Genomic DNA, 20,026 nt, shown 5'->3' with positions numbered 1-20,026 from the left:
CTGTTTCCATTGTGATTGGTTAATTGCTGTTTTTTTTTAATGATTATACCATGAAATCTATAAATCACGTATCATGTTGTGCTTAGTGCTGAGCAGAAATGGAGAATGTGCCTTAACGTCCAAAACGTGCATCAAGCTTCCAAATAAAGCACCTCTCACTCAGTACAAACCAAACTCAATGCTTATTTAACACCTTTAAAGCATTTCTGTGAGCAGTCAGATGATAAACGCTTATTCATGATAACATGCAGTGATGCAGCTGAAAGCTTTTCCCGCTTTAAAAGGCTGTGACAGACTTTGCTGATTTAGTAAAAGAAAACTTTTTGGGTATTTAGTGAAAAACACTGCAGACATCTCATGAATAGTTCCAGTCACACAAAGCAACTACAGCCGTCTGCTAACCAATGACCACAAGCAAATACTTTATTGTGTAAAAGAGCACAAAGATGCAGCTTGTTCACTGATATAACTGTCAGCAGAACACAGTGACAGGGGTTAATGTGAGACTGTTGACCTCAGCCTACAGACCTATACTGAGGCACTTTAAGTTTTTATATAAAAACATGCTTTTCTCTTCATTTTCTGTGGTTAATTAAAATGTTAGATTTCTTGTGTTCGGTCTGTGAATCCAACGTGCAGCTCGTCAGGACTCGTTACCTGATGTGCTTCATTGCCAAAGACTCTGATCACCTCTCATGTTGATGATGTGTGAACCTCAGAGCTACAAACCTACTGTGAACCACGTCACCTCTGACTTTTAACTGACTAAAACATTCTCTGCTTCTTCCTCTGGTGTAGAAATCCTACATATGCTTCTACCCCGACAACGTGTGCAGGTTCCGGGTCTCCAGCAGCTCAGCTGGCTGTGCTTGGATGTCAGGCAAGTACTCTGACAACCGAAGGTCTGAAAGGACTGGAGGCCGAGCCTGACCCTGGTGGTGGTTACATGCGGTGGATGTTGTTGTGGTCCATGAACTGTTTGAGGTTCTGCAGGTTGTCCCACCACTTGAAGAGGAAAGTGTCTGCGATAAGGCTGAACCAGGGGGTGATCTCCAGCTCCTTGCGCTTGGCCTTCTCTAACATCTCCTTCAGCTCCTCCTTGCTCACGTAACAGTGGCTTTTGATCTCATTGGGGTCTGGACTCAAATCCACATCCTCCAGAGAGACCAAAACAAAAAAAGTATGTCAGGGCACGTACACGATGCACAGTCTGAAAATGAGCTTTAATAGTTAATATTGATGTGGCTTTGTCAGCAGATATGCTGTGAAGTGTGAGACCCGCTGTTCTACCTTCTGCATGAAGAGGATGTAGTCGATCTCATGTTCCCCCCAGACTCCGTCTGACTGGGCCTTGTAGTGGATTCTTGTTAGATATGTCATTTCATCTGGTGTCACCTGAGCAAGCAAAGGTTCACCACAGTCCTCAGTAATCCAATCAATGCAGAAGGCAGGTGCGTGCACACACACACACACACACACACACACACACACACACACAGTATGTTACCTGTTCTGTGGGGATACCCAGTTCAGCTTCGAGTCTTCTCTGAGCAGCTCTCCTCACTCCTATAGCATCCCTCTCCTCCAGCTCACTGTCTGTGTGTAAAGGATGACTGCAGCATGTGTTTGTGAAACAGCCTACACACACACACACACACACAGAGGAGGTGGTTAAACACGTTGCCTTCTCATGCTGGGACTGGTTACAGGGGTCAGACTGGGAGGTGTGATGGTGTGCTGCTGACCTGGGAAAGTGATTTTGGCGTCAGACCGCTGTTGTAAGAGCAGCTTCTCTTCGCTGTTGAAAATGAAGACGCTGAAAGCTCTGTGCAGTAAACCTGTGGGGAGACAAAGAAGCTTCACCACAAATCTGAAACGGGGAAAAAAGGTACGTACCACAGGTGTGTGTGTGTGTGTGTGTGTTAGACAGACACCTTTGTCGATGTTGGAGTTGAGGTGGCAGTTTTTCTTGGTGTCGGCTCCGATCCTGTGGTCGTTCTCATCGATCAGGATGCACATTTCAGACAGCAGCTGCACCTGCTTCTCGTCCAGGTGATCTGTGGTTATTTCTGGCATTCTGACTGTAGTCTGTAGGTGTCTCACCTCGCTGCAGGGCACCGCCACCAGGAGCAGGAAGACAACAGTACCGACAGTTCAGGGTGTATTCAGACCAGAACATGAGCTGTTTTTGTTTTTTTTTTAGCCCCAAGTTAAAGAATGAACTTTCATGTTAAAGTTGGGTAAATTTTATTAACTCGAACACATCTTCTACCTTCACAGACCATTTTTCTCACTCTTGATCATGTCTGCACTGCTTTTACATATCTGAATAATTTGTTGTTGTTTTTTTATTCATGTGTTACAGGTAAAAGATGACAGGGCCAAAGAAGGCGTTTCAAATTTCTGATTTTGACCATGAGTCAAAAAGCCAAAGATATTTGTGCACAGTGGATTAAAGAGAGCAGCCATCAGACTCCTGTGAGAAGCTGGAACCTGTCAGTGTTTAGTGTTTTCACTTCATGAACGACATAAACAACCCAATATCAAAATGATGCTGAACTACTGCTGATCGGTTATTCGACAGCTGTTCAGTTATTTTTCCAGCTGATGCCACAGTCTCCAAGTTTAACAGGTGAAAGGCGAAATGAAGAGAGCACACTCAGGATCTGAGCTGCTGCAGTAAGCTCATCTATCAATAGCACAGTCAGTCACCCAGCTTAGGGCCAACAGGCTTATCAGGGCCTTTCCTGTCTTTAACCTCAAACCATGACTTCAGAAGCCACCCGAGCCCGGCCTTACCTGGATAAAGCTCTGCGGCAGGAGGTGACAGGTGAGCGGACAGGTCTGCTCCACCGTGATGCTGCTGCTCTCCCGGCTCCAGGTACGTTTGCTTTCAGAGCTGCGGCTCCCTCGCAAGTCACCCTTCGAAGCACCGCCCACACAGCCCACACCATCGCCTGACGGGAACAGAAAACCAATCATACAGACTGAGGCTCAGGGTGTCGGTAAAAACCGGCGGGGAGTTCACCCTGTGAGGATCGGAAGAGGATGAACAGGAACCACAGCTCCCATAACCTTAATCTTTAGTAACATAACAGTTGGTTATTGATCAATAGGTTATTCTAATATTTTGTTTTAAAAGCTTCGAAGCTAAAGCAAGTAATGTACAGTTTGAGAACTGCACTTCGACAAAGCACACTCATGAGGATGTTGCAGTCCCGGTCCAGTAGAGTCCGCTCCGGGTTTTAATCTGAACACGCCATCAGACCACAGCACAGCTCGCGCCACCCAGACCTCTGACAGCTGGACATAAGTATGAACTGTCTGCCACACACACACAACCTACAGACAAACCGACAACACGAACACTTACTTACACACACACTCTCCTGTCTCCGCTGGATGAACCGCGTCTCTTTAACGTATTCTGCGTTTGTTTACCGCGACATTTTAGAGCTCAGGACTGTAGTCGGACGACCTAGCTTCCACTCCCTGCTTCTAACGTCACTGTTTTTCATTGGTAGCCTCAGCGGCGGCGTGACAGCCCATTGGCCCGAAAACAGAAAACACAAACCACGTGATTTGAGATAAAATACGCAGATGTGTTGAAAAATTCTGGATTAAAATTTTCGTAGTTGTCAAGCTGTCGAAGTCACGCGTTGCTAGCATGTCGAAGATTAGCTATTAGCAGGTGTACACACTTCAGGTCGAGTTAGGAAGGCCACCGCCACCTGCTCGGTGATGTTTACACGTTAGACGCCGCAGTGACGGTGATATGTGGCAGCTAGCCGTGCTAGCATGGAGTTAGCCCAGTTTTCAGACCTCCATGCTGGACGAGTGTGAAAGAGAGGCAGTGACAGCGGTGAGTGTCGGTGCTCATGAAAGCTGCTGGGTCACAAGTCATGAAAGCAAGCAGCTAATAGTAGTTAACGCTGCTGTGCTAAGGTCATTTACTGGGCCCAGTGTGAAATAAATTACTGTGTTCTGGCGCATGTCACACTTACACCTTCAATATTTTGCTTGTACTTGCTTTGTGCATTTTTCTAGCTTTGTCCCGCTGCTTACATCGTTAATTGCCACACTTAGCCTCCATTAACTGTAGCAAGACGCCGCATAGTCAGAAAACGCGTCGCCCTCTTGCTAGCATGTTAAAGTCGTAATGCCTGTTGGCAAACGTAGGTATATTATAGCCGATGACTTAAGGTCTGTGAGTCTTCCCCGGCTGCCAATATCAAATTCGGATGGGATGCAATTTACCAAGAAACTCTGATTTATTCGGGAAAAACGTTTAATTTCTCAGTAGTTGTACGTGTCACTTCCGCAGTCATCTTCCAGCTACAGTGAGTGGTGTTCCGTAAAGAGAATGACCTCGAACAGTGTTTTCATTGAGAATGTGCATTGTGGATCACTACATTAAACACAGTCCTGTACTTTATGTATTTATTTTTAAATAGAAGGTCTTAGGTCACATTCTACTAAGTGCATTTTTGATTGTAAAGCAGCATTAAATTGCTGGATTTTTGCACGGAGTTTGGAATTAGAGTCAGGGCCAAAAGTATTTGCACACGTTTGTTCTTGAGATTCAGCACATTCAGTCTGAGATAAAATGGATAAAATAAAATGGATGCTACATTAAAGTGTCAAGTGTCAGACCTGTGTGAGAGATACAGCCCTTTAAACACATTGTGCCCAAAGTTTAGGAGTTCAGGAGTAACTGAACAGATATGAAATCAAATAAAGTCATCATATTCAATATTTATTAGTGTAAAGTCCTTTGCAGTCAGTGATGGTCTGAAGTCCTGGACTCACAAACATCAGCAGACTCTCTGTATCTTCCCTGGTGATGCTGTCCCAGACCTTCACTGCAGCCTCCTGCAGGTCTGGTTGTTGTGGGGTCTCTCTGCCTTTATTGTGGTCTCCAGCAGGTGGACTGAGATCAGTCAGACTGAGAACAGGTGACTGACTCGGACAGTCGAGGATATTCCACCTCTTGACCCTGAAAAGCTCTGTGGTTTCTGTGACCTCTGCCCTCACCCTGCTGCTTCCATCAGCAGTGAATTATCAGTAAATGTCAGTGTCCATACATGTCCAGGCCAGAACAGAACCAGCACCATGTTTGACAGATGAGGTGGAGGCTTTGGGTCCTGAGCTGTTCCCGTTTTCCTCCACTCTTTCCTCTTCCCATCATTTTGACAGAGGCTGATTTCTGTTTCATCAACCCATAGGACTTTGTTCCAGAACTCAACCAGTTTCTCTCCAGATGTTTTTGTGAGCTCTGAGGTTCAAGTCAAGAAAACTTGTCCACCTACATCCTGCAGATTGTTCTTGACTAGAAATGACACACGGATGCTCAGGAAAAGTTTAGGAGCCAAGTGTCCAATTACTTTTTTACACCTACAATTTTTACAGTGTGTTTAAATGGCTGTATTTCCCAGTCAGTGTTTTCTATACTGATGTAAACCTGCTCAAATTAAAGCTGAGGCCTGACTGACCCCACACTGAATGTGCTGAAACACAGAGCCTGAAGAACAAAAAGTGTGTAGCTGTCCAAGTACTTGCAGTCCTAACTGCATGTTGTTGCAGCTCTCTGTGGGAAGTTACCCTTCACACTGAGCAGTTCCTGAACTTGACTTCCTTTTTACCTGCAGCTAGGTGGTGATAACCCACCCACCAGCCAACCAGCGGCCTTTGTTTACCTGCTTCTCAGGTAGGACGTGAGCAGGGGGCAGGGCCACCCAGCAGGTAGGAGGGATGCCTGTGGAGGGCGGAAGCAGCAGCGGCTCTGCTTCAGCCGGTCGTCACCCCAAGCAGAAACGTAAGGCTCACAGTTTGTCAATCCGGCGCACGAACAGCACAGAGGAGAGGCCACCGGGCATCCAGAGAGGAGACATGCTGGAGGGACAGGTGAGGGACATGCATAGACACACATGCCTTTCCTCTCTCTCTCTCTCTCACACACACACACACAGGCTCTGACATCTGCAGAGAAGTGTTTTTGTAAAAAAAAAAAAAAAAGCAGTTTATAAGATGTGTAACGACATATGTTGTAGCTATGACTTTGCTGTGTATCTGTCTAAGTTTATCCTTTGTTAATTAGCATTTTGATTGTCATTCAGTTGTCCTGTGAGGCTGCTCTTTTTTTTTTTTTTTTTTTGTCTTGACAGTACAGTACCAGCCGGTTGAGCCACATTGCTTTTATTTTTGAGCTGGCGTTACAACATCCACAGATTGAATGCTACAGTATGTTTTAGAGATTTTAGGAAGCCGCAGGGATGAAACTTTCCTGGTGTGGATGTACATGTTGGTTACTGATTCTGTGTTAGAACAAAGGAATCTGCTGTGACTTTTTAAACAGGTGCCACCAGGTTAGTGATTAACTATCTCCAAACATTTAAACTGGAGCTACAGTTGATTTATTCCTTCCAGAAAGGGAAGGCTGTATGTGTTATGATGAGCTGGCATTTCCTGATGCAAACTGTCAGGCCTCTTCTCTGCTGAGATAATAAAAACTGTTTCTGTTTGATCAAGAACGTGGTGGTTAACTCCTGGGAGCTGGTTTATTGATAGTCATCTCTCAGATAAGCTCCGTGAGGGGTTTGTGACTGACGGCCAAGTGTTTTAGATTGTGTCATCAGGATTTTCTGTCCTGGGAGATTCACAAAAGAAAGACGGAACTGTTTGGTTTTAAGCAGCTGATTTTCTGAAAAGCATGTGTGGTTCAGATGAATGCGATGCTTGGTTTTTGTCAGCATTCACCAGCTCATGAGAGCCGTTCAGTGTTTACTTTCTCTGCTCGACCATGTCCTTGAATTATCAGCCTCTAAAACTGGAGCTCAGCTTGCACTGGCTCGTTGTCTCATCAAGTTTTAATATGGGCTGCTTGTCCAGGTCTGATTAGCCTTTTCACCAGGCCTTTCTCTCTATTGCCAAGGCATGCTGGCTCTGTTTATGTACCTAGTTTACCCCCCACAGCACAAGTTCCAGCTTTACAAACCCATGTATAACACACAGAATGCATTTTCTTCATCATTAGGCCGAGTATGCTGCTGGTTTTAGGGCCACAACTAAGCAGCTTTGAATTCCTAAGGGCTGCCTGTTGTTTGCTAATTGACTTTTTTTTTTTTTTTTTAAACAAATGTGTTGACATGTGGCACTGACTGATCAGGCTGTTAGCGTCACTGTTGGTTTGAACGTGTGCCAGAAGAAAACGTGACGTTTGAGTATTTGGTTTTCTCGTCTTTCACGTGGCTGCAGGAATAAGAGGCAGCTCTCAGGCTGAACTGTCAGATGCAGCCTTTTGAGTCCATTGTTTTCACGGCAGCCTTTACGTCTCTTTGCATGCTAGTCTGCCGTTGACCGATGGTCACCTGATAGCAGGGTCCTTCTAGGAGTTCACCATGGAGGTAAGTCAGCTGCGCTGTAGAGTCTGACGGGTTGGACCCCGGCTGGTGTGTAGTTAGTTGTTAGTAGGTTGTAGCTCTGTAGCCTAAAATGTAGCTGAGTATTCACTCAAGTGCATTTGGATCAAATCAGGTAAATATACAGGCTGCGGTTGACGAGAGGTTTACGTGGGTTTCTTTTTTATTTAAGTGCTTTGTCACTGGAACAGTTTTCTTTCAAGACAACAGCATTTTCAGGTTTGAACATGTTAATTTTTCCCACAACAACATGGCAGTATTTTTTTTAGGTCTATGTTACAGTTTCCTCCCAGGTTTATAAAATGTTTGCCCTTTTTTTTTTGTTTCTGTCCGTGCAGGACTCCAAGCTGCCCCTCTCCTTACGGAACAACCTTCTTGACCTTTTTGGCCAAATTGAGCGCGAGTTTGAAAATCTGTACATCGAAAACCTTGAATGTGAGTAACTGACTGAGGAATGAGGAAGATTTAGATTTTTTTTTTTTTTACCTCAGACTGTATTGATCTTCAGGTGCTGTCTGACTAACCAGGTTCTTTCTCCTGCCTTGTCCCTGTGCTAACATTACAGTACGCAGGGAAATTGACTCCCTGAATGAGCGTCTGACCGGAGATGGACAGACTATTGAGGGAGGAGACCCCACCAAGGGAGCCCTGAAAGCTAAAGGTACAATATTCTTTAATGCTTTTTGTTTTCCTTCTATATAAATTTAACAAATGCAGCTGCAGCGTGTTTAAGGTGTTGAGCTCAGATTACAGGTACACAGTCACTGCAGCCAGGCGAAATGTGATGAACCTGACTTTCACCACAAACAGACTCGTGTTCATAGAGCAGCAGTAAACTGGAGCGTGTCTTGGTCTGACAGGTTAACTGTAGGACTGGTTAAGACCTCATGAAACTGAACCTGAGAACTAGCCTGACCAGTTTAGTGTGGAGGGGTATGTTTCTGTGGGTAACCTAGGTCAGACTTATTTAAATCTCCTTCATGAAAAAGACTTTCCTGACAATAAGCCTGATCTGCTGAAATGAGTCTGGTTTAACTGGTCTGGTTTAACCCTATCCCACCCCACCCCACCCTACCCTATCCCACCCCACCCTATCCCACCCCACCCTATCCCATATATCCCACCCCACCCCACCCTGTGGAAGTAAATGACACCATGAACTCCATCCCTGCCGGAAACACAACAAGAATTTGTATTGTTGATGTGTGTGACACTGTGTTATAAGGTTGTTACTGCAGCAGTGAAACCGACCAATCGTCCACTGTTGTTTGTCTGTCCGTCACACAGCCAGCCACAGCACCAGTCAGCTGTCACAGAAGCTGAAGACGACCTACAAAGCCTCTACCAGCAAGGTACGTGTCCCAGCGGCGTTAACCCGTGCTGTAGAGCCCCCTGCCATCTGAGCGGCTGGGGTTCAGGTCCGGGGTGATCTGTCACACGATCAGTGAGGGGAAGGTTAAACTGTGATCAGAAGTTAATGTCGTTAAACTCCTTGTTTTTGAAGTAATGATGGATTAATATGAAGATGTTGGGACTTACAGGGGTTAATGAAACTCTGTGTGACCTTCAGCGTTTATCACAAAATAACATCTCCCTTAATCTCTTGCCGATGTAGAGCTCGTACACTCTCCACGGCAAAATAGGTGGACCTCGCAACTTCAGTGTGGCCACATGGGAGTTGTGGGGCGGAGATTCATGGGTAACTTCCTGAATGCTCTGTTTGTCACTAAGCATTGTGGGGGAACAGCTGTGGGGCGAGTCTCTTTTCAACTAAAGTCTGACCTTGACTCCTCATCTCTTCTCTGCTCTGTACCCTGACAGAGGTCATTTGAACGGCTGCTTTTTTTTTTTACATGTAGAAAACATGTTTGTTCAGTTTCTTAAAGGAATACACTTTAGAAAGCGTCTGATTCGTTAACGTACTCATTACACTGAGTCTGCTATCAGAAGAGTCAAACCTGAATCATTATGAAATAACAGATGTTTTTTTCCACATCATTAGACATTAGACAGGTTTCAGTCTTCCTTAAAGCATAATTCTTTAGTGATGTTCTAGTCAATTCGGTCCTCCATCTTATTTGTACTGTAAGTTTGAAAAAGGAGAAGAATAACTCCAGTTCTCCTTAAACTGAATAAATGCCAACATTAAAAAGGTTTTCCTGAGTGAGATATAGCTCTCCAACAGGTCTTCTCTCACACGGCCTTGTCTCGTCTTCCAATCTCTCGTTGCCTTTCTCAAAGCAAAGAAACATCTTAATGCAGCCAAAGTCTGAGCTAGATGAAGAGTGGGACACAATCCTCTTCTGATTTGAAAGGTAGAAAAAGAGGATACATGGGATCAAGGGAGGACTTCTTAGATTAACCTCCTGACAGAACTAGTTTGCTCTGTAATATACAGCTAACCTCTCAGCTGCCTAAGAAACATGACCAAACACTAATTTTGTTACCACATAGGGAAACTAATGATCTGCACTAACTACATCCTCAGTTTACTGGTTGGGTTTAGCTTGACTCTGGGCTCTTCTTCTTCTTCTTCTTCCTGTGGCTCACCGCTCATTGTGCTCTAATGACAGCAGACAGAAGCGACTGTATTGAAGTGTAACGGACAGAATGAGAGCGTGCATTAACACAGTCTGACACACGCGAACCAGATGCTTCGCTGCTGCGTCTAATGACTACCAGTGATCTGAGCTTCATTGCTGTGGTCAGCCGCCTGCTTGCAGCAGCATGTCCAGTGCAGGTAGTGACCGCTCTCTGACAGGTGAATCTTCCCCTTCGGCTTGTTCATCTGGAGGCCTGCAGCGAGCGCCGGCCTTGTGTAAACAGACCACTGGATGATCTTATCTTAGAGGTGCACCACTTGTAGAAGTGCACAGTACCGGTCCACCTGCTGGTACTTGGACTGGCGTATGAGCAGTCCTGATATTAATACCCCAGTGACACGCACTCCGGTGCAATTTGAGACCAGAAACCTTTTGCAGAGACACGCTCTTATGTGAAAACAGTTACTCGTTTGCAGGATGTACGGACACTTGGCTTTTGCAGGCTCCCCCTCTACAGGCCTGTATCACAGAGCAGGCTCAGCCTAGTCTGGCTCTCTTTGGTTTACCTGCCTTCTCTGAGCTTAACACCTGAGCCGTTTACAGCAGGTTAAACATAAACTGAAATGACTCAAGGAGAATGGAATACGAAGCTGAAGAGACACAAGGAACAAACTGTTAGGTCTAAACCTACAGCTGTAAATGCATGTTCCTAACCCAGAGTAAATACGGACAAAAGAATTACCAAACTGTCACTATGGAGCAGAAAACATGAATTATCCTTTCATGCGTTCATTTGGTGAACAGATGGTTATGAACAGGTGATGAAAAGGTGACTCTGTCCACTGCCACAGCAGAACAAACGGCTGATAAAGCCCACATGTCGCATTTACAATGAAGTAAAAGAGTGTGCAGCTGTAAGTGCAGTTCATTAGTCTGTGGTGAACTATCTGTTTCAGCCCCAGAGTAAAGTGTTTCCTCTGTCTCTGACACAGCACAATGATTCTACTGATCAATAAAAAATGTCTCTATTGCTTTTTATTACCTCTCACTTTATTTTGGACATTTTGTCCCAGTCAGGATCCCGTAGGAATAATAACTCTCTGAAGTTAACCTGCTGTGGAGCAGGTTTAACCCTGAGAGTTAAGCTCAAAGAAGGTGGCTAACCTGCACATCCCACTCTGTGATACAGGTCCTGGGTCTAACACACCAAACTGTGGCTTATCTGTTAATGTGTTTGTCAGAGAGCAACAGTAACAAGCTGCTCTAAAGTCTTCTGCTCTACGGTATCTGTATATCAGCCGGCTGATTCTCTCGTTTCTGTAACTGTGCCACATCAGACCATGTAAGTTAAGCCGTGCACATGCTGGTGTCTGTATCGTCGCAGTTTGTCAAAGTAACCGATCAGTTTCCTGTCAGTTCTGAAAGCTTGGTATTGGTGCACCTGGATTTACTGTCATTCTGCTTGGCCTCCAATTTGAACAACACTTCTTTGGCTCAGAACCAGGATCAGTGCTCAGGCCTCTCTCTTGTGTTTTTTCTCTCTGTCACGCCCCCCCCCCCCTCAGATTGTGTCCAGTTTCAAAGCCACCACAGGGTCCCGGGCTTTGTGCCAGCTGCTTAAGGAGTACGTGGGCCACCGGGACGGGATCTGGGACCTCAGCGTCACCCGAACTCAGCCAGTGGTCCTGGGAACTGCCTCTGCAGGTACAACAAATCACTTCACTGAATGTTTTTTTTTTACACAGCCAACATGCTGCTTAGTGGTTTTCAGTAAGAATAGTTAGACTAAAGGTGCTGCACGTGATATTTACATCATTATATCATAATTTATTTCCATCATTGAAAAAGCCGTAGCTCTGTCTGTTTTTTTTTGCTGTGAATAAGCTGCTCAGTTTGTTTCTGGTTGCCCCGCCGTGTCAAAATGGCACATTACAACATTAAATCATCAGCTGACCAGTGTGAAAAATGTGAAAGGCGTCATGCTGTCCGCCCTGCTCTCCCCACAGACCACTCAGCCCTGCTGTGGAGCATCGAGACTGGGAAGTGTCTGCTGAGGTATGCTGGTCATGCAGGATCAGGTAAATAGAAATTTAACTGGATACAGAATCTGTAGCAAGTACTGTTGTGTCTTATCTCCTGTTGTTGTACAGCACAGTCGGTTCATGTCTCAAACACATGCTGTGGGTTACTACATGGTGTCAACATGGCTTGTTAGATGACAGGAATACTTGAAGTAACACGTGTACATGTCTCATCATTCGCCCACAGTCAACTCCATCAAGTTCCACCCCACGGAGCAGATGGCCCTCACAGGTTCGTATCTGAGTGCATGTGTGTTTGTTTTGTTGACTTGGCTGCGTTTTAGTGTTTGCGTCAACACGCCGCTTCCCTTCGTGACTGTTTGGCCGTGCGTCTCCTGCCTCGTTCAGTGTTTGTTGACGCGTGCTTATGTTTGCTCAGCCTCCGGGGACCAGACGGCTCACATCTGGCGCTACATGGTTCAGCTTCCTGCCCCACAGCCACCACCAGATGTCAGTGTGAGTAGCTTCGTACCGTCCTCGTCCAGGGAAAATCCTGGAAAGTCATGGAATTTTGATAGGTGTATTTCTGTCAGGATGAAGGTGAATATTAAGAACAGATGCAAACAGGTCACTTTACTCTCCACGGTTTATCAACCAAGCCTGAAGGTCACAGCTCTCACTGGTGCTCTGATCCGTGTGCACTGACTGGACCGCGTGTGTCCTTCCACAGGCTCTGTGTGATGACGACCAGGACTCGTCAGACAGAGAGGAAGGCGAGGTGGATGGCGAGGGCCCGTGCGAGGTCCCCACCGTCCGGGTCGCCACAGCAACGCTGAAGAGCCACCAGGGCGTAGTGATTGCAGCTGACTGGTTGGTCGGAGGCCGACAAGTGGTGACAGCTTCCTGGGATCGTGCCGCCAACCTGTACGAGGTGGAGACGTCTGAACTGGTTCACACACTCACAGGTAAATGAGCAACGAGCCGATACTAACTCATAGTGCGATATGTTTATGTTTTAATTATTTATGTTCATATTGTTGATGTTTTGGAAAGAGATCAGAGTGGTGACGAGGATTTTCCCCAAAAATTAAAATCTTCTGGCTTTAAAAAGGTTTAAAAAGTGTCACACAAAGAGTTGAATATGGGTTACTATTGTGTCTGTGTGTGTGTGTGTTTGCAGGCCACGACCAGGAGCTGACACACTGCTGTACCCACCCCACCCAGCGGCTGGTGGTCACCTCGTCCAGAGACACCACCTTCAGGCTGTGGGACTTCAGAGACCCGTCCATCCACTCTGTTAACGTCTTCCAGGGACACACTGAGTGAGTCTCTCTCTCACACACACACACACACACACACAGTTTGTGTTGTTCTTGTGCGATGGCGTACAGTCTTCATTTTGTCCACAGGGTGGTGCTGTAGCATCTCTCTGCTCTGTGGATCTCTTCAGCACCTTCCTCCTTTCACATTAATTTACAGACCCTGCTGCTCTAAGCCAAATCCTCCACTTGCCTCTCATTCATTACTGAGCACTTCTCCTCACTCCGGCGCCTTGCTTGTCCTTCTCTCCTCCTCTGCCTTCCTCCGTCTCTCTCCCTCGCTCTCCTGTTCATTTATCTGTCCGTTTCTGCGTTAATCCTCCACTCTGTGTAATTTGGCACTTCGCTCGCTGTTAACACTCAATTGCAGCCGCTCATTTCAAAACGACGACTGTCAGGCTCGTCTGTGGCTTTCAGTGGCAGCGCTCTTTAAAAGGCGTAAGATGTGTGTGTGTGTGTGTGTGTGTGTGTGTTTACGTGCATGTCTACATGTGTGTGTGCTGGCAGGCTGGTACTCTCTGGCAGCCCTTGATTGCAAGTGGGGGGGATTACACAGAGCTCATTATGTACGACCCCAACATGTATAATTCCTGCAGATCCCGCTTTAATTCTCTCCCATAGACAATTGGTGTAATGAGATTAGGCACCAGTGTTTCCCAGTTAACGACGGCCCTCCTCCTTCCCTTCCCTCCTTCCTTGTTTCCTTCCCCCAGTGACCACTGATGTGCCTTGAAGGGAAAACTTTGGTCAGGAGCTTTACATTTAGGGCTGCAGCTAATGATTATTTTCACTATGGATCAATCAGTTGTTCCACAAAATATCAAAACACCCAGCAACAACTGCTCATCACAGTTTCCTCCAGCCGCAGATAACGTCGTCATATGTTCTGACTTTGTGGTTTTATTAATATGTTGTTCAGTGTCAGTTTGTTTTAGCAGTTACAGAGTGTCATGCTGCTCTTGGGTTGGATTTTCTAGACGTCAAAATTATACGTGAATATTTTACGTTTGGCTTTAAAAAAATGGCTTCTATGAACTTTAATAAGAATAAGAATACTGATGATTCTGTTGTTGAATTCACTGAATCCTACAGCTCTAATCCAAATACTTTTTCAGTTGTGAATTTCTGAAGTTTGAGAAAATCCATGACATGACCTGGGAGAAGTTCTGAATTCAGGGTGAGCTGGAAATATCCATGTCTCTTGATAATTTCCCAGCATCTCTGATATGGCTTAATGATAAACGATGAACCCCCCCACCCCCCCACCCCCCCCCCGTGGCAGCAGCAGAGCAGGGACTGTGAATGGTTTAACAGGTAGGAGAGGTTTAGAGCCAGAGGGGAGACATCCTCGTTTCCACCGTGTTCACTGGCAGCTCCAGCTAACGCTCCCTGACAGCGAACCGTGGCGGCTAAAAGTGCAGCATACCCCCGTCTGTACCCCCCCTGCCCCCCCCCCCCACTGTAATTGCAGCCTAATGACAACTTCATGTGCGCTAACAAGATGGCTGAGAGCAAATGAGAAGTGACGGCGTACTTGCTTCACAAACAGGATGCCATGTCACGTTTGTCTCTCCAGCCATCGATGGCTTTTGGAGACATTTGATTGTGGTGTGTGTGTGTGTGTGTGTGTGTGTGTGTGTGTGCAGATTTGACATCCTGTCTCTGGAGGAACACAGCAGCACTTAGCAGGTTCTCGGCCGCCGTCAGTTTTGCGGCAGCACAGTGGAATAACACTCTTCGTCGTCTGTGCTCGGCGTGCATTCTGCATTTCTCGGCGTTGGGCTCTGTGCTCTCATCCACAGTGATTTACAGTAACTACACTGTGAGATTTCATAGATGTATACATCAGTCATTAAAAGTCTCATTAGCAGGGAGGATACGGATCACAGCCACAGCGCCAGAACAAATACTGCCGTTTACTTTGCAGATTTATGTGTGGTAGAGGTAAAGAAATAATAACCGGTGCAGAGGATTAGTTTAATGAGGAAGTATAGCGCAGATATTCCTGTCTGACCGCAAAGAAATAAATTTCTTTTATTAAAAAGGCTGAAGCTGCAGGTGTGACACCTGGTTACCTGAAAACGTTTTACAGAGGAGCAGACGGAGCTGGGATGTTTCCTCCTGTCGTTCCTCGTCGCTCAGGTGCGGAGCAGAGGGGCCTTTGGGCTTCACGGGAGACGTTCATCTCAACTGCTGACGTGTCCCATGATCCCCCTCTGCACACCTCTCTCCCACCCCCCGTAGTCTCCAGTCCAGAGTCTTGACCTTGGCTGTCAGAGACGCTGCAGAGACGGCGTTAACATCGTCACACTGACGACTCCCCTCCCTCCTCACCACCTATTCTAAAAACCCTTTAACCTTAATCAACCTTTTAATCAATTACCTTGTCTGATTGCGCTCCCCACACACCTCCCACCTCACACACCTCCTGTCTGTCTTACTCTCGGTCTCGCTCTCCACCTCTTGTATTCCCAGGTGGGCTGTACCCTGCGGTGTCAGAAGGTGCCTGTAGCGATACAGCAGCTTCCCTGAGCCCGGCCTCTCTAACAGGACAAAGTTTAGTCCCTTAATTAGCCCTTAATGCCACGTCAACTTGAATTAGGGGTGTGTGTGTGTGTGAGAGGGCACCACACATCTTAATCAAGAATCAGAAATCCCATCCAGCTTAAGCTAACCAGTAACCTGTCCATCAGCCTGAGTCGGTTGTTACCCGGTGAGCTGAGTGTGATACATGGTTGTCTGTTTGTTCTAACTGTAGCTTCCTTTGTATTTTCAATCATCTGTGTGTTTGAACAGAATCAGCCGCAGCTTCAGTGTAAATGTGCGTAAGCTGAGTAGAGCAGACCGGAAACCGTGTTTCACAGTGTATCTGCTGCTCAGACACATTCGCTGCTCATTATTTAACCCATCAGGTTGTTCTGACAGCTGCACCACACACCACAGGTGTGATGCTGCCTGCGTTTCTCTCCTCCAGTGGAAGGTGACACCTTGTAATGTTATCAAAAGGAGAATCACGTTCACAGTGTTAGCTCTCTGATGTTGTACCTGACGTGTCCCATAACGTGTCCTCACGCATCACCGTGCCACGTTTCAGGTGGCTGAGTAATAACTGGTCCGTCTGTGGGACCAGTGGTCTGTCTGTCCACTGTCTGTCCCTCCAAAAACTTTCCTCCTCTTACTGAAACACAAAATTCTCAGATCAGTGTAAACCTCCCACATACGACACACTTCTGATCACTGTGCTGTTCTCTTTGTGTAACCGCTGGTCCCTCTGGGTTTGTGTGTCCATCTTTTGCAGCACGGTGACGTCGGCAGTGTTCACGGTGGGCGACAACGTGGTTTCAGGCAGCGATGACCGCACCGTCAAGGTGTGGGATTTGAAGAACATGAGGTCGCCCATAGCAACCATCCGCACGGACTCAGCCGTGAACAGGTAGGTGATGGGACACCTGCAGAATACATGACGTGTTTACCCAGACTGCTGAACACACACACAACACGTGTGACACATGTTCTGTTCTCAGGCACATTTAAATTAAAATTAAAAATTTAAAGCCATGAGAAGAATTCATGAAATGGAAATATCAGAAGAGCTGATCAGGATCAGGAGCAAAAAATGATTCCCAGTGATCTGCCCCGATCAACCTGTCACAGTCGTTCAGCTCATTCATAAAAGAGAGTGTTATTGTTGGTGCTCTCCTGAGTTTAAAGCCCCTGTTGACACGCAGGGATCATGGTCAGCCAGACCCCAGCGTCCTCTGTCCTGCAGGGACTTCAGTTCAGGACCTTTCAATGGTCTGAAAAGTGCTTCCAGCCCAAAACGAGACTTCCGTGAGGATATTTTCGTTTCCCCATTTGCTCTCTCATTCACAGTTGTGAGTAATTATCCTGAGCACCTGCAGGGAAAGCAGACTCCAGGGGCAGCTAATGTCAGCTGTGCATGCTCACGGCTTCATGTGCAAACTAGAAAGTGAAAATGTGCCAAAGTGAATTTGTGCTTGAGATGTTTCTGTAAATCTACTGCTGAATTACTTCATTCAGCAGCCTGAGCGCAGGTGTGCAGGGGATGTTAGGACGAACCAGGTCTGCTCCTGAGTCAAAGCCAACCTGTTCTGATGTTTCAGGATAAGCGTGTCTGCCAACCAGAGGATCATCGCTCTGCCGCACGACAATCGACAGGTCCGACTGTTTGACATGAGCGGAGTGAGGCTGGCCAGACTCCCACGCAGCAACCGCATGGTAAGGAAGGCTGACGGGACGGTGTGTGTGTGTGTGTGTGAGTGTGTGTGAGGGTGTGTGTGAGTCACTGGTCAAACTAACATTTTAAACCTGTGTGTGTGTGTGTGTGTGTGTAGGGTCACCGGCGTATGGTGTGCTGTACAGCCTGGAATGAAGAGAACCAGTCGTGCAACCTGTTCACCTGCGGCTTCGACCGTCAGGCCATCGGCTGGAACATCAACATCCCCGCACTGCTGCAGGAGAAGTGATGCCACTGACACACACACACACACACGCACACACACACGCACTCACTAAGTAGGAGACTGAATCTATCCCTGTATATACAGTCTGGTACAAACAAACACTGTAATCTGTGGCCCTCGTACATGCTGGTATGATTAAAATGTTCACCCTGAGAAATGTGATGTGTTTCACAGCAGGAAGGAGTGAAACACACCTTCATTATCACAGTTAGTGTTGTTTTCCAGGATGCAGCGATTAACCCTGATCGATACGAGCACATTATTCCCCCCGATGAACTGATCCCGTCTTTGGCTGCGCACACGTCGTCCTGGTGTTAAAGAGACTGACACGGGTCCAACATTTTAAAGTGCGAGCGTGTACGAGGCCACAGAGCTGCTCTTCTGTACCCGAGCCCTTCACTTATTTAGCATGGATTGTGAATTGTGACGCTTGGCTGATCCGTTCGTCTCTGCCTTTTCTGTTGAAGACTGCACAGTCACATCACTGCTGTTTAGTTAGTGCTGCATGTGGATGAACTCGGTTTGGACGTGACCTGTAAAGTTGTGTGAGAGCGGTTTTGTAGAACATGAGCCAGAGACGTTATGTGTATATTGAGTTGTGGCCTGATGAAGTGACCTGCGTCGCAGGTTGTTGTTTGTTTAAGTGGATTTACTGTCTCGCACCTTTTGGGGGTGGAGCTTGGAGGACGCGATGCGGTTCTGTGAAACGTTTTTTTTTCTTTTAGTCAAACTTGGAATTTTTCTTCTCATGGTGACAAACATATCATATTCAGGACCTGCTGTCCTGTCTGAGGGTCTTCACCCACTGAGATTCGAGTCTGCCTATTACCTTTGATGCTTTGAGTTCACAGCCAGCCTCCACGTTTAATATTTCAGACTTACTGTATGATGCTGTAACTCTGCCTTGTTCCATGTTTACAGTAGGATTTCATGGGTTTTTTTAAGTATTGCTCTACTTTGCCTTTTTTTTTTCTGTCAGGACGCAAAGTGTCAAAAGCAAAGCAATAATCAGAAAACAGCTCACGAATCCTCTGCAGGTCTGTGCTCAACATAATCATGTCGTCGTGCTCATGGTGCAGGTGTAGGTGTAGGTGTCCATAATCTGCCCCCATGTTAGCGTGGTGTCAGTTAGCCATCCTCCTCAGCCCGTTGCCAACTCACAGCCCCGCGTTGCTGTAGTCCGTGATCCCTCAGTGAATTCGTTGGTTACTGGTCATTTCTGTGCTCGTCAGTATCAAGTTACAGTGTTCTTACTTCGCATTGAACCCTCAGCCTCGTTCGGCCTCTTTGCATCTTTTGTTGTAGATGAAGCTTTTCAGTGTGTGAGGGGAAAAAAAGAAAACAGAAGCAATAAGCAGCTCCTCGATGTTTCTGGTCCTCAGAGTGAAATTAGTGGACGTGGAGTCTGAGGGTCACGCAGCAGCTTCTCTGGAGCTGAGCTCGACCAGGATCCACGAAACTCTTTACTTCTTACACTTGTGCAATATCCCGAACATGAAGACATGCTGTAGTTTTCGATCTTCAGACGTTTAACTTATTTCAGTGCTGTAAAATCCCATAAGACGACTCATTGTACTTGTGTGACTGGTGTAGATGTAGCTCAGTGTGCGTACCGTCGGTTTGTGTAACTCAGCCAGAAGTCGACTTCAGGCGACACTTGGCTGCTCGTCTTACCAACAATAGAGCCGGGATGGATTTTTGAAGTAGCATGAACCTAAAGATGTAATGAACTCATAGAAATGCCTTACCATTGCTTTGAAAAAACGGTGCATGAGCCTTATCCATCTGAGCATCAATGCACTTTTCCAAATGCTTGTTAAATTACTAATTGTGTCCCCCTGCACAGAGCAGATAGGGTTCTCACTGCTGTGTCATTCAGGGAGCTCAATCCAGCGCCCACTGGTATCACTGTCATTTTAATCTGCAGGTAGAAAGGAAAGTCCGACGTACACCCCCCACATACGAGTCCTGGCTCTGTGATTTAGGATTGATACCTTAAATTACTGCGTTCTGCACTGAGGCAGTAAAAAAAAAACGTGGAAAGGCTTCGCTTCATTGTGGCGAATCGTATTCAACTCAGACTTCATTATGTGAGCTACTTTGCATACTTTATTGTGATGGGTACGTGCTCTCTGACACTTTCCAATAAAAACGTGTGATTTCCTTTTCCAGTCTCCTCGTGTCTCTTTTTCATCGGAATTAACACAAGCCCCTCGCACCTTTTCTGCACTGCAAATGATT

The 20,026-nt window shown here is 46.4% G+C and overlaps 2 protein-coding genes across 7 annotated transcripts; one reads left to right on the top strand and one right to left on the bottom strand.

Moving 5' to 3' along the window:
* Position 1: 1 nt before the first annotated feature.
* On the bottom strand, positions 2–3,505 carry idi1 (isopentenyl-diphosphate delta isomerase 1). Of its 3 annotated transcripts, none has more exons than XM_041066391.1 (7): positions 3,378–3,505; positions 2,800–2,957; positions 1,935–2,107; positions 1,746–1,838; positions 1,508–1,638; positions 1,291–1,395; positions 2–1,155 (listed from the first exon to the last, which is right to left on the bottom strand). In XM_041066391.1, exons 2-7 carry the CDS (start codon positions 2,952–2,954, stop codon positions 943–945), a joined length of 870 nt encoding a protein of 289 aa, XP_040922325.1. In that variant the 5' UTR covers positions 2,955–2,957; positions 3,378–3,505; the 3' UTR covers positions 2–942. The 3 variants fall into 3 exon arrangements, with proteins under 3 accessions (XP_040922325.1, XP_040922327.1, XP_040922326.1); XM_041066393.1 differs by having other exon boundaries at positions 3,374–3,494; XM_041066392.1 differs by having other exon boundaries at positions 2,800–3,029; positions 3,378–3,492.
* On the top strand, positions 3,258–19,952 carry LOC121200853 (WD repeat-containing protein 37-like). 4 transcript variants are annotated; one of them, XM_041066387.1, is made up of 15 exons: positions 3,258–3,313; positions 5,649–5,904; positions 7,757–7,853; positions 7,984–8,079; positions 8,706–8,770; positions 9,034–9,117; positions 11,527–11,665; positions 11,968–12,039; positions 12,230–12,274; positions 12,422–12,498; positions 12,713–12,947; positions 13,163–13,304; positions 16,600–16,734; positions 17,426–17,540; positions 17,657–19,952. In XM_041066387.1, the coding sequence occupies exons 2-15, from the start codon at positions 5,752–5,754 to the stop codon at positions 17,786–17,788; spliced, it is 1,587 nt and encodes a 528-aa protein (XP_040922321.1). In that variant the 5' UTR covers positions 3,258–3,313; positions 5,649–5,751; the 3' UTR covers positions 17,789–19,952. The 4 variants fall into 4 exon arrangements, with proteins under 4 accessions (XP_040922321.1, XP_040922322.1, XP_040922320.1 ...); XM_041066388.1 differs by lacking the exon at positions 3,258–3,313 and adding an exon at positions 3,590–3,855 and having other exon boundaries at positions 5,648–5,904; XM_041066386.1 differs by lacking the exon at positions 3,258–3,313 and adding an exon at positions 3,590–3,862.
* The last annotated feature ends 74 nt before the right edge of the window (positions 19,953–20,026 follow it).

The sequence above is a fragment of the Toxotes jaculatrix genome, chromosome 20 (genome assembly GCF_017976425.1).
Source record: "Toxotes jaculatrix isolate fToxJac2 chromosome 20, fToxJac2.pri, whole genome shotgun sequence".
NCBI lineage: Eukaryota > Metazoa > Chordata > Actinopteri > Toxotidae > Toxotes > Toxotes jaculatrix.
This window is presented reverse-complemented; position numbering and strand designations above follow the sequence as displayed.

Coding starts and splice junctions, on each gene's coding strand:
- idi1 (XM_041066391.1), bottom strand. CDS start 2,954: ATGGTGTGGGCTGTGTGGGCGGTGCTTCGAAGGGTGACTTGCGAGGGA. Junction 2,108..2,799: donor TGCCGCAGAGCTTTATCCAG/GTAAGGCCGGGC, acceptor GGTGCCCTGCAG/CGAGGTGAGACACCTACAGA. Junction 1,396..1,507: donor TGGGTATCCCCACAGAACAG/GTAACATACTGT, acceptor TTGCTTGCTCAG/GTGACACCAGATGAAATGAC.
- LOC121200853 (XM_041066387.1), top strand. CDS start 5,752: ATGCCTGTGGAGGGCGGAAGCAGCAGCGGCTCTGCTTCAGCCGGTCGT. Junction 8,771..9,033: donor ACAAAGCCTCTACCAGCAAG/GTACGTGTCCCA, acceptor TTGCCGATGTAG/AGCTCGTACACTCTCCACGG. Junction 17,541..17,656: donor TCCCACGCAGCAACCGCATG/GTAAGGAAGGCT, acceptor GTGTGTGTGTAG/GGTCACCGGCGTATGGTGTG.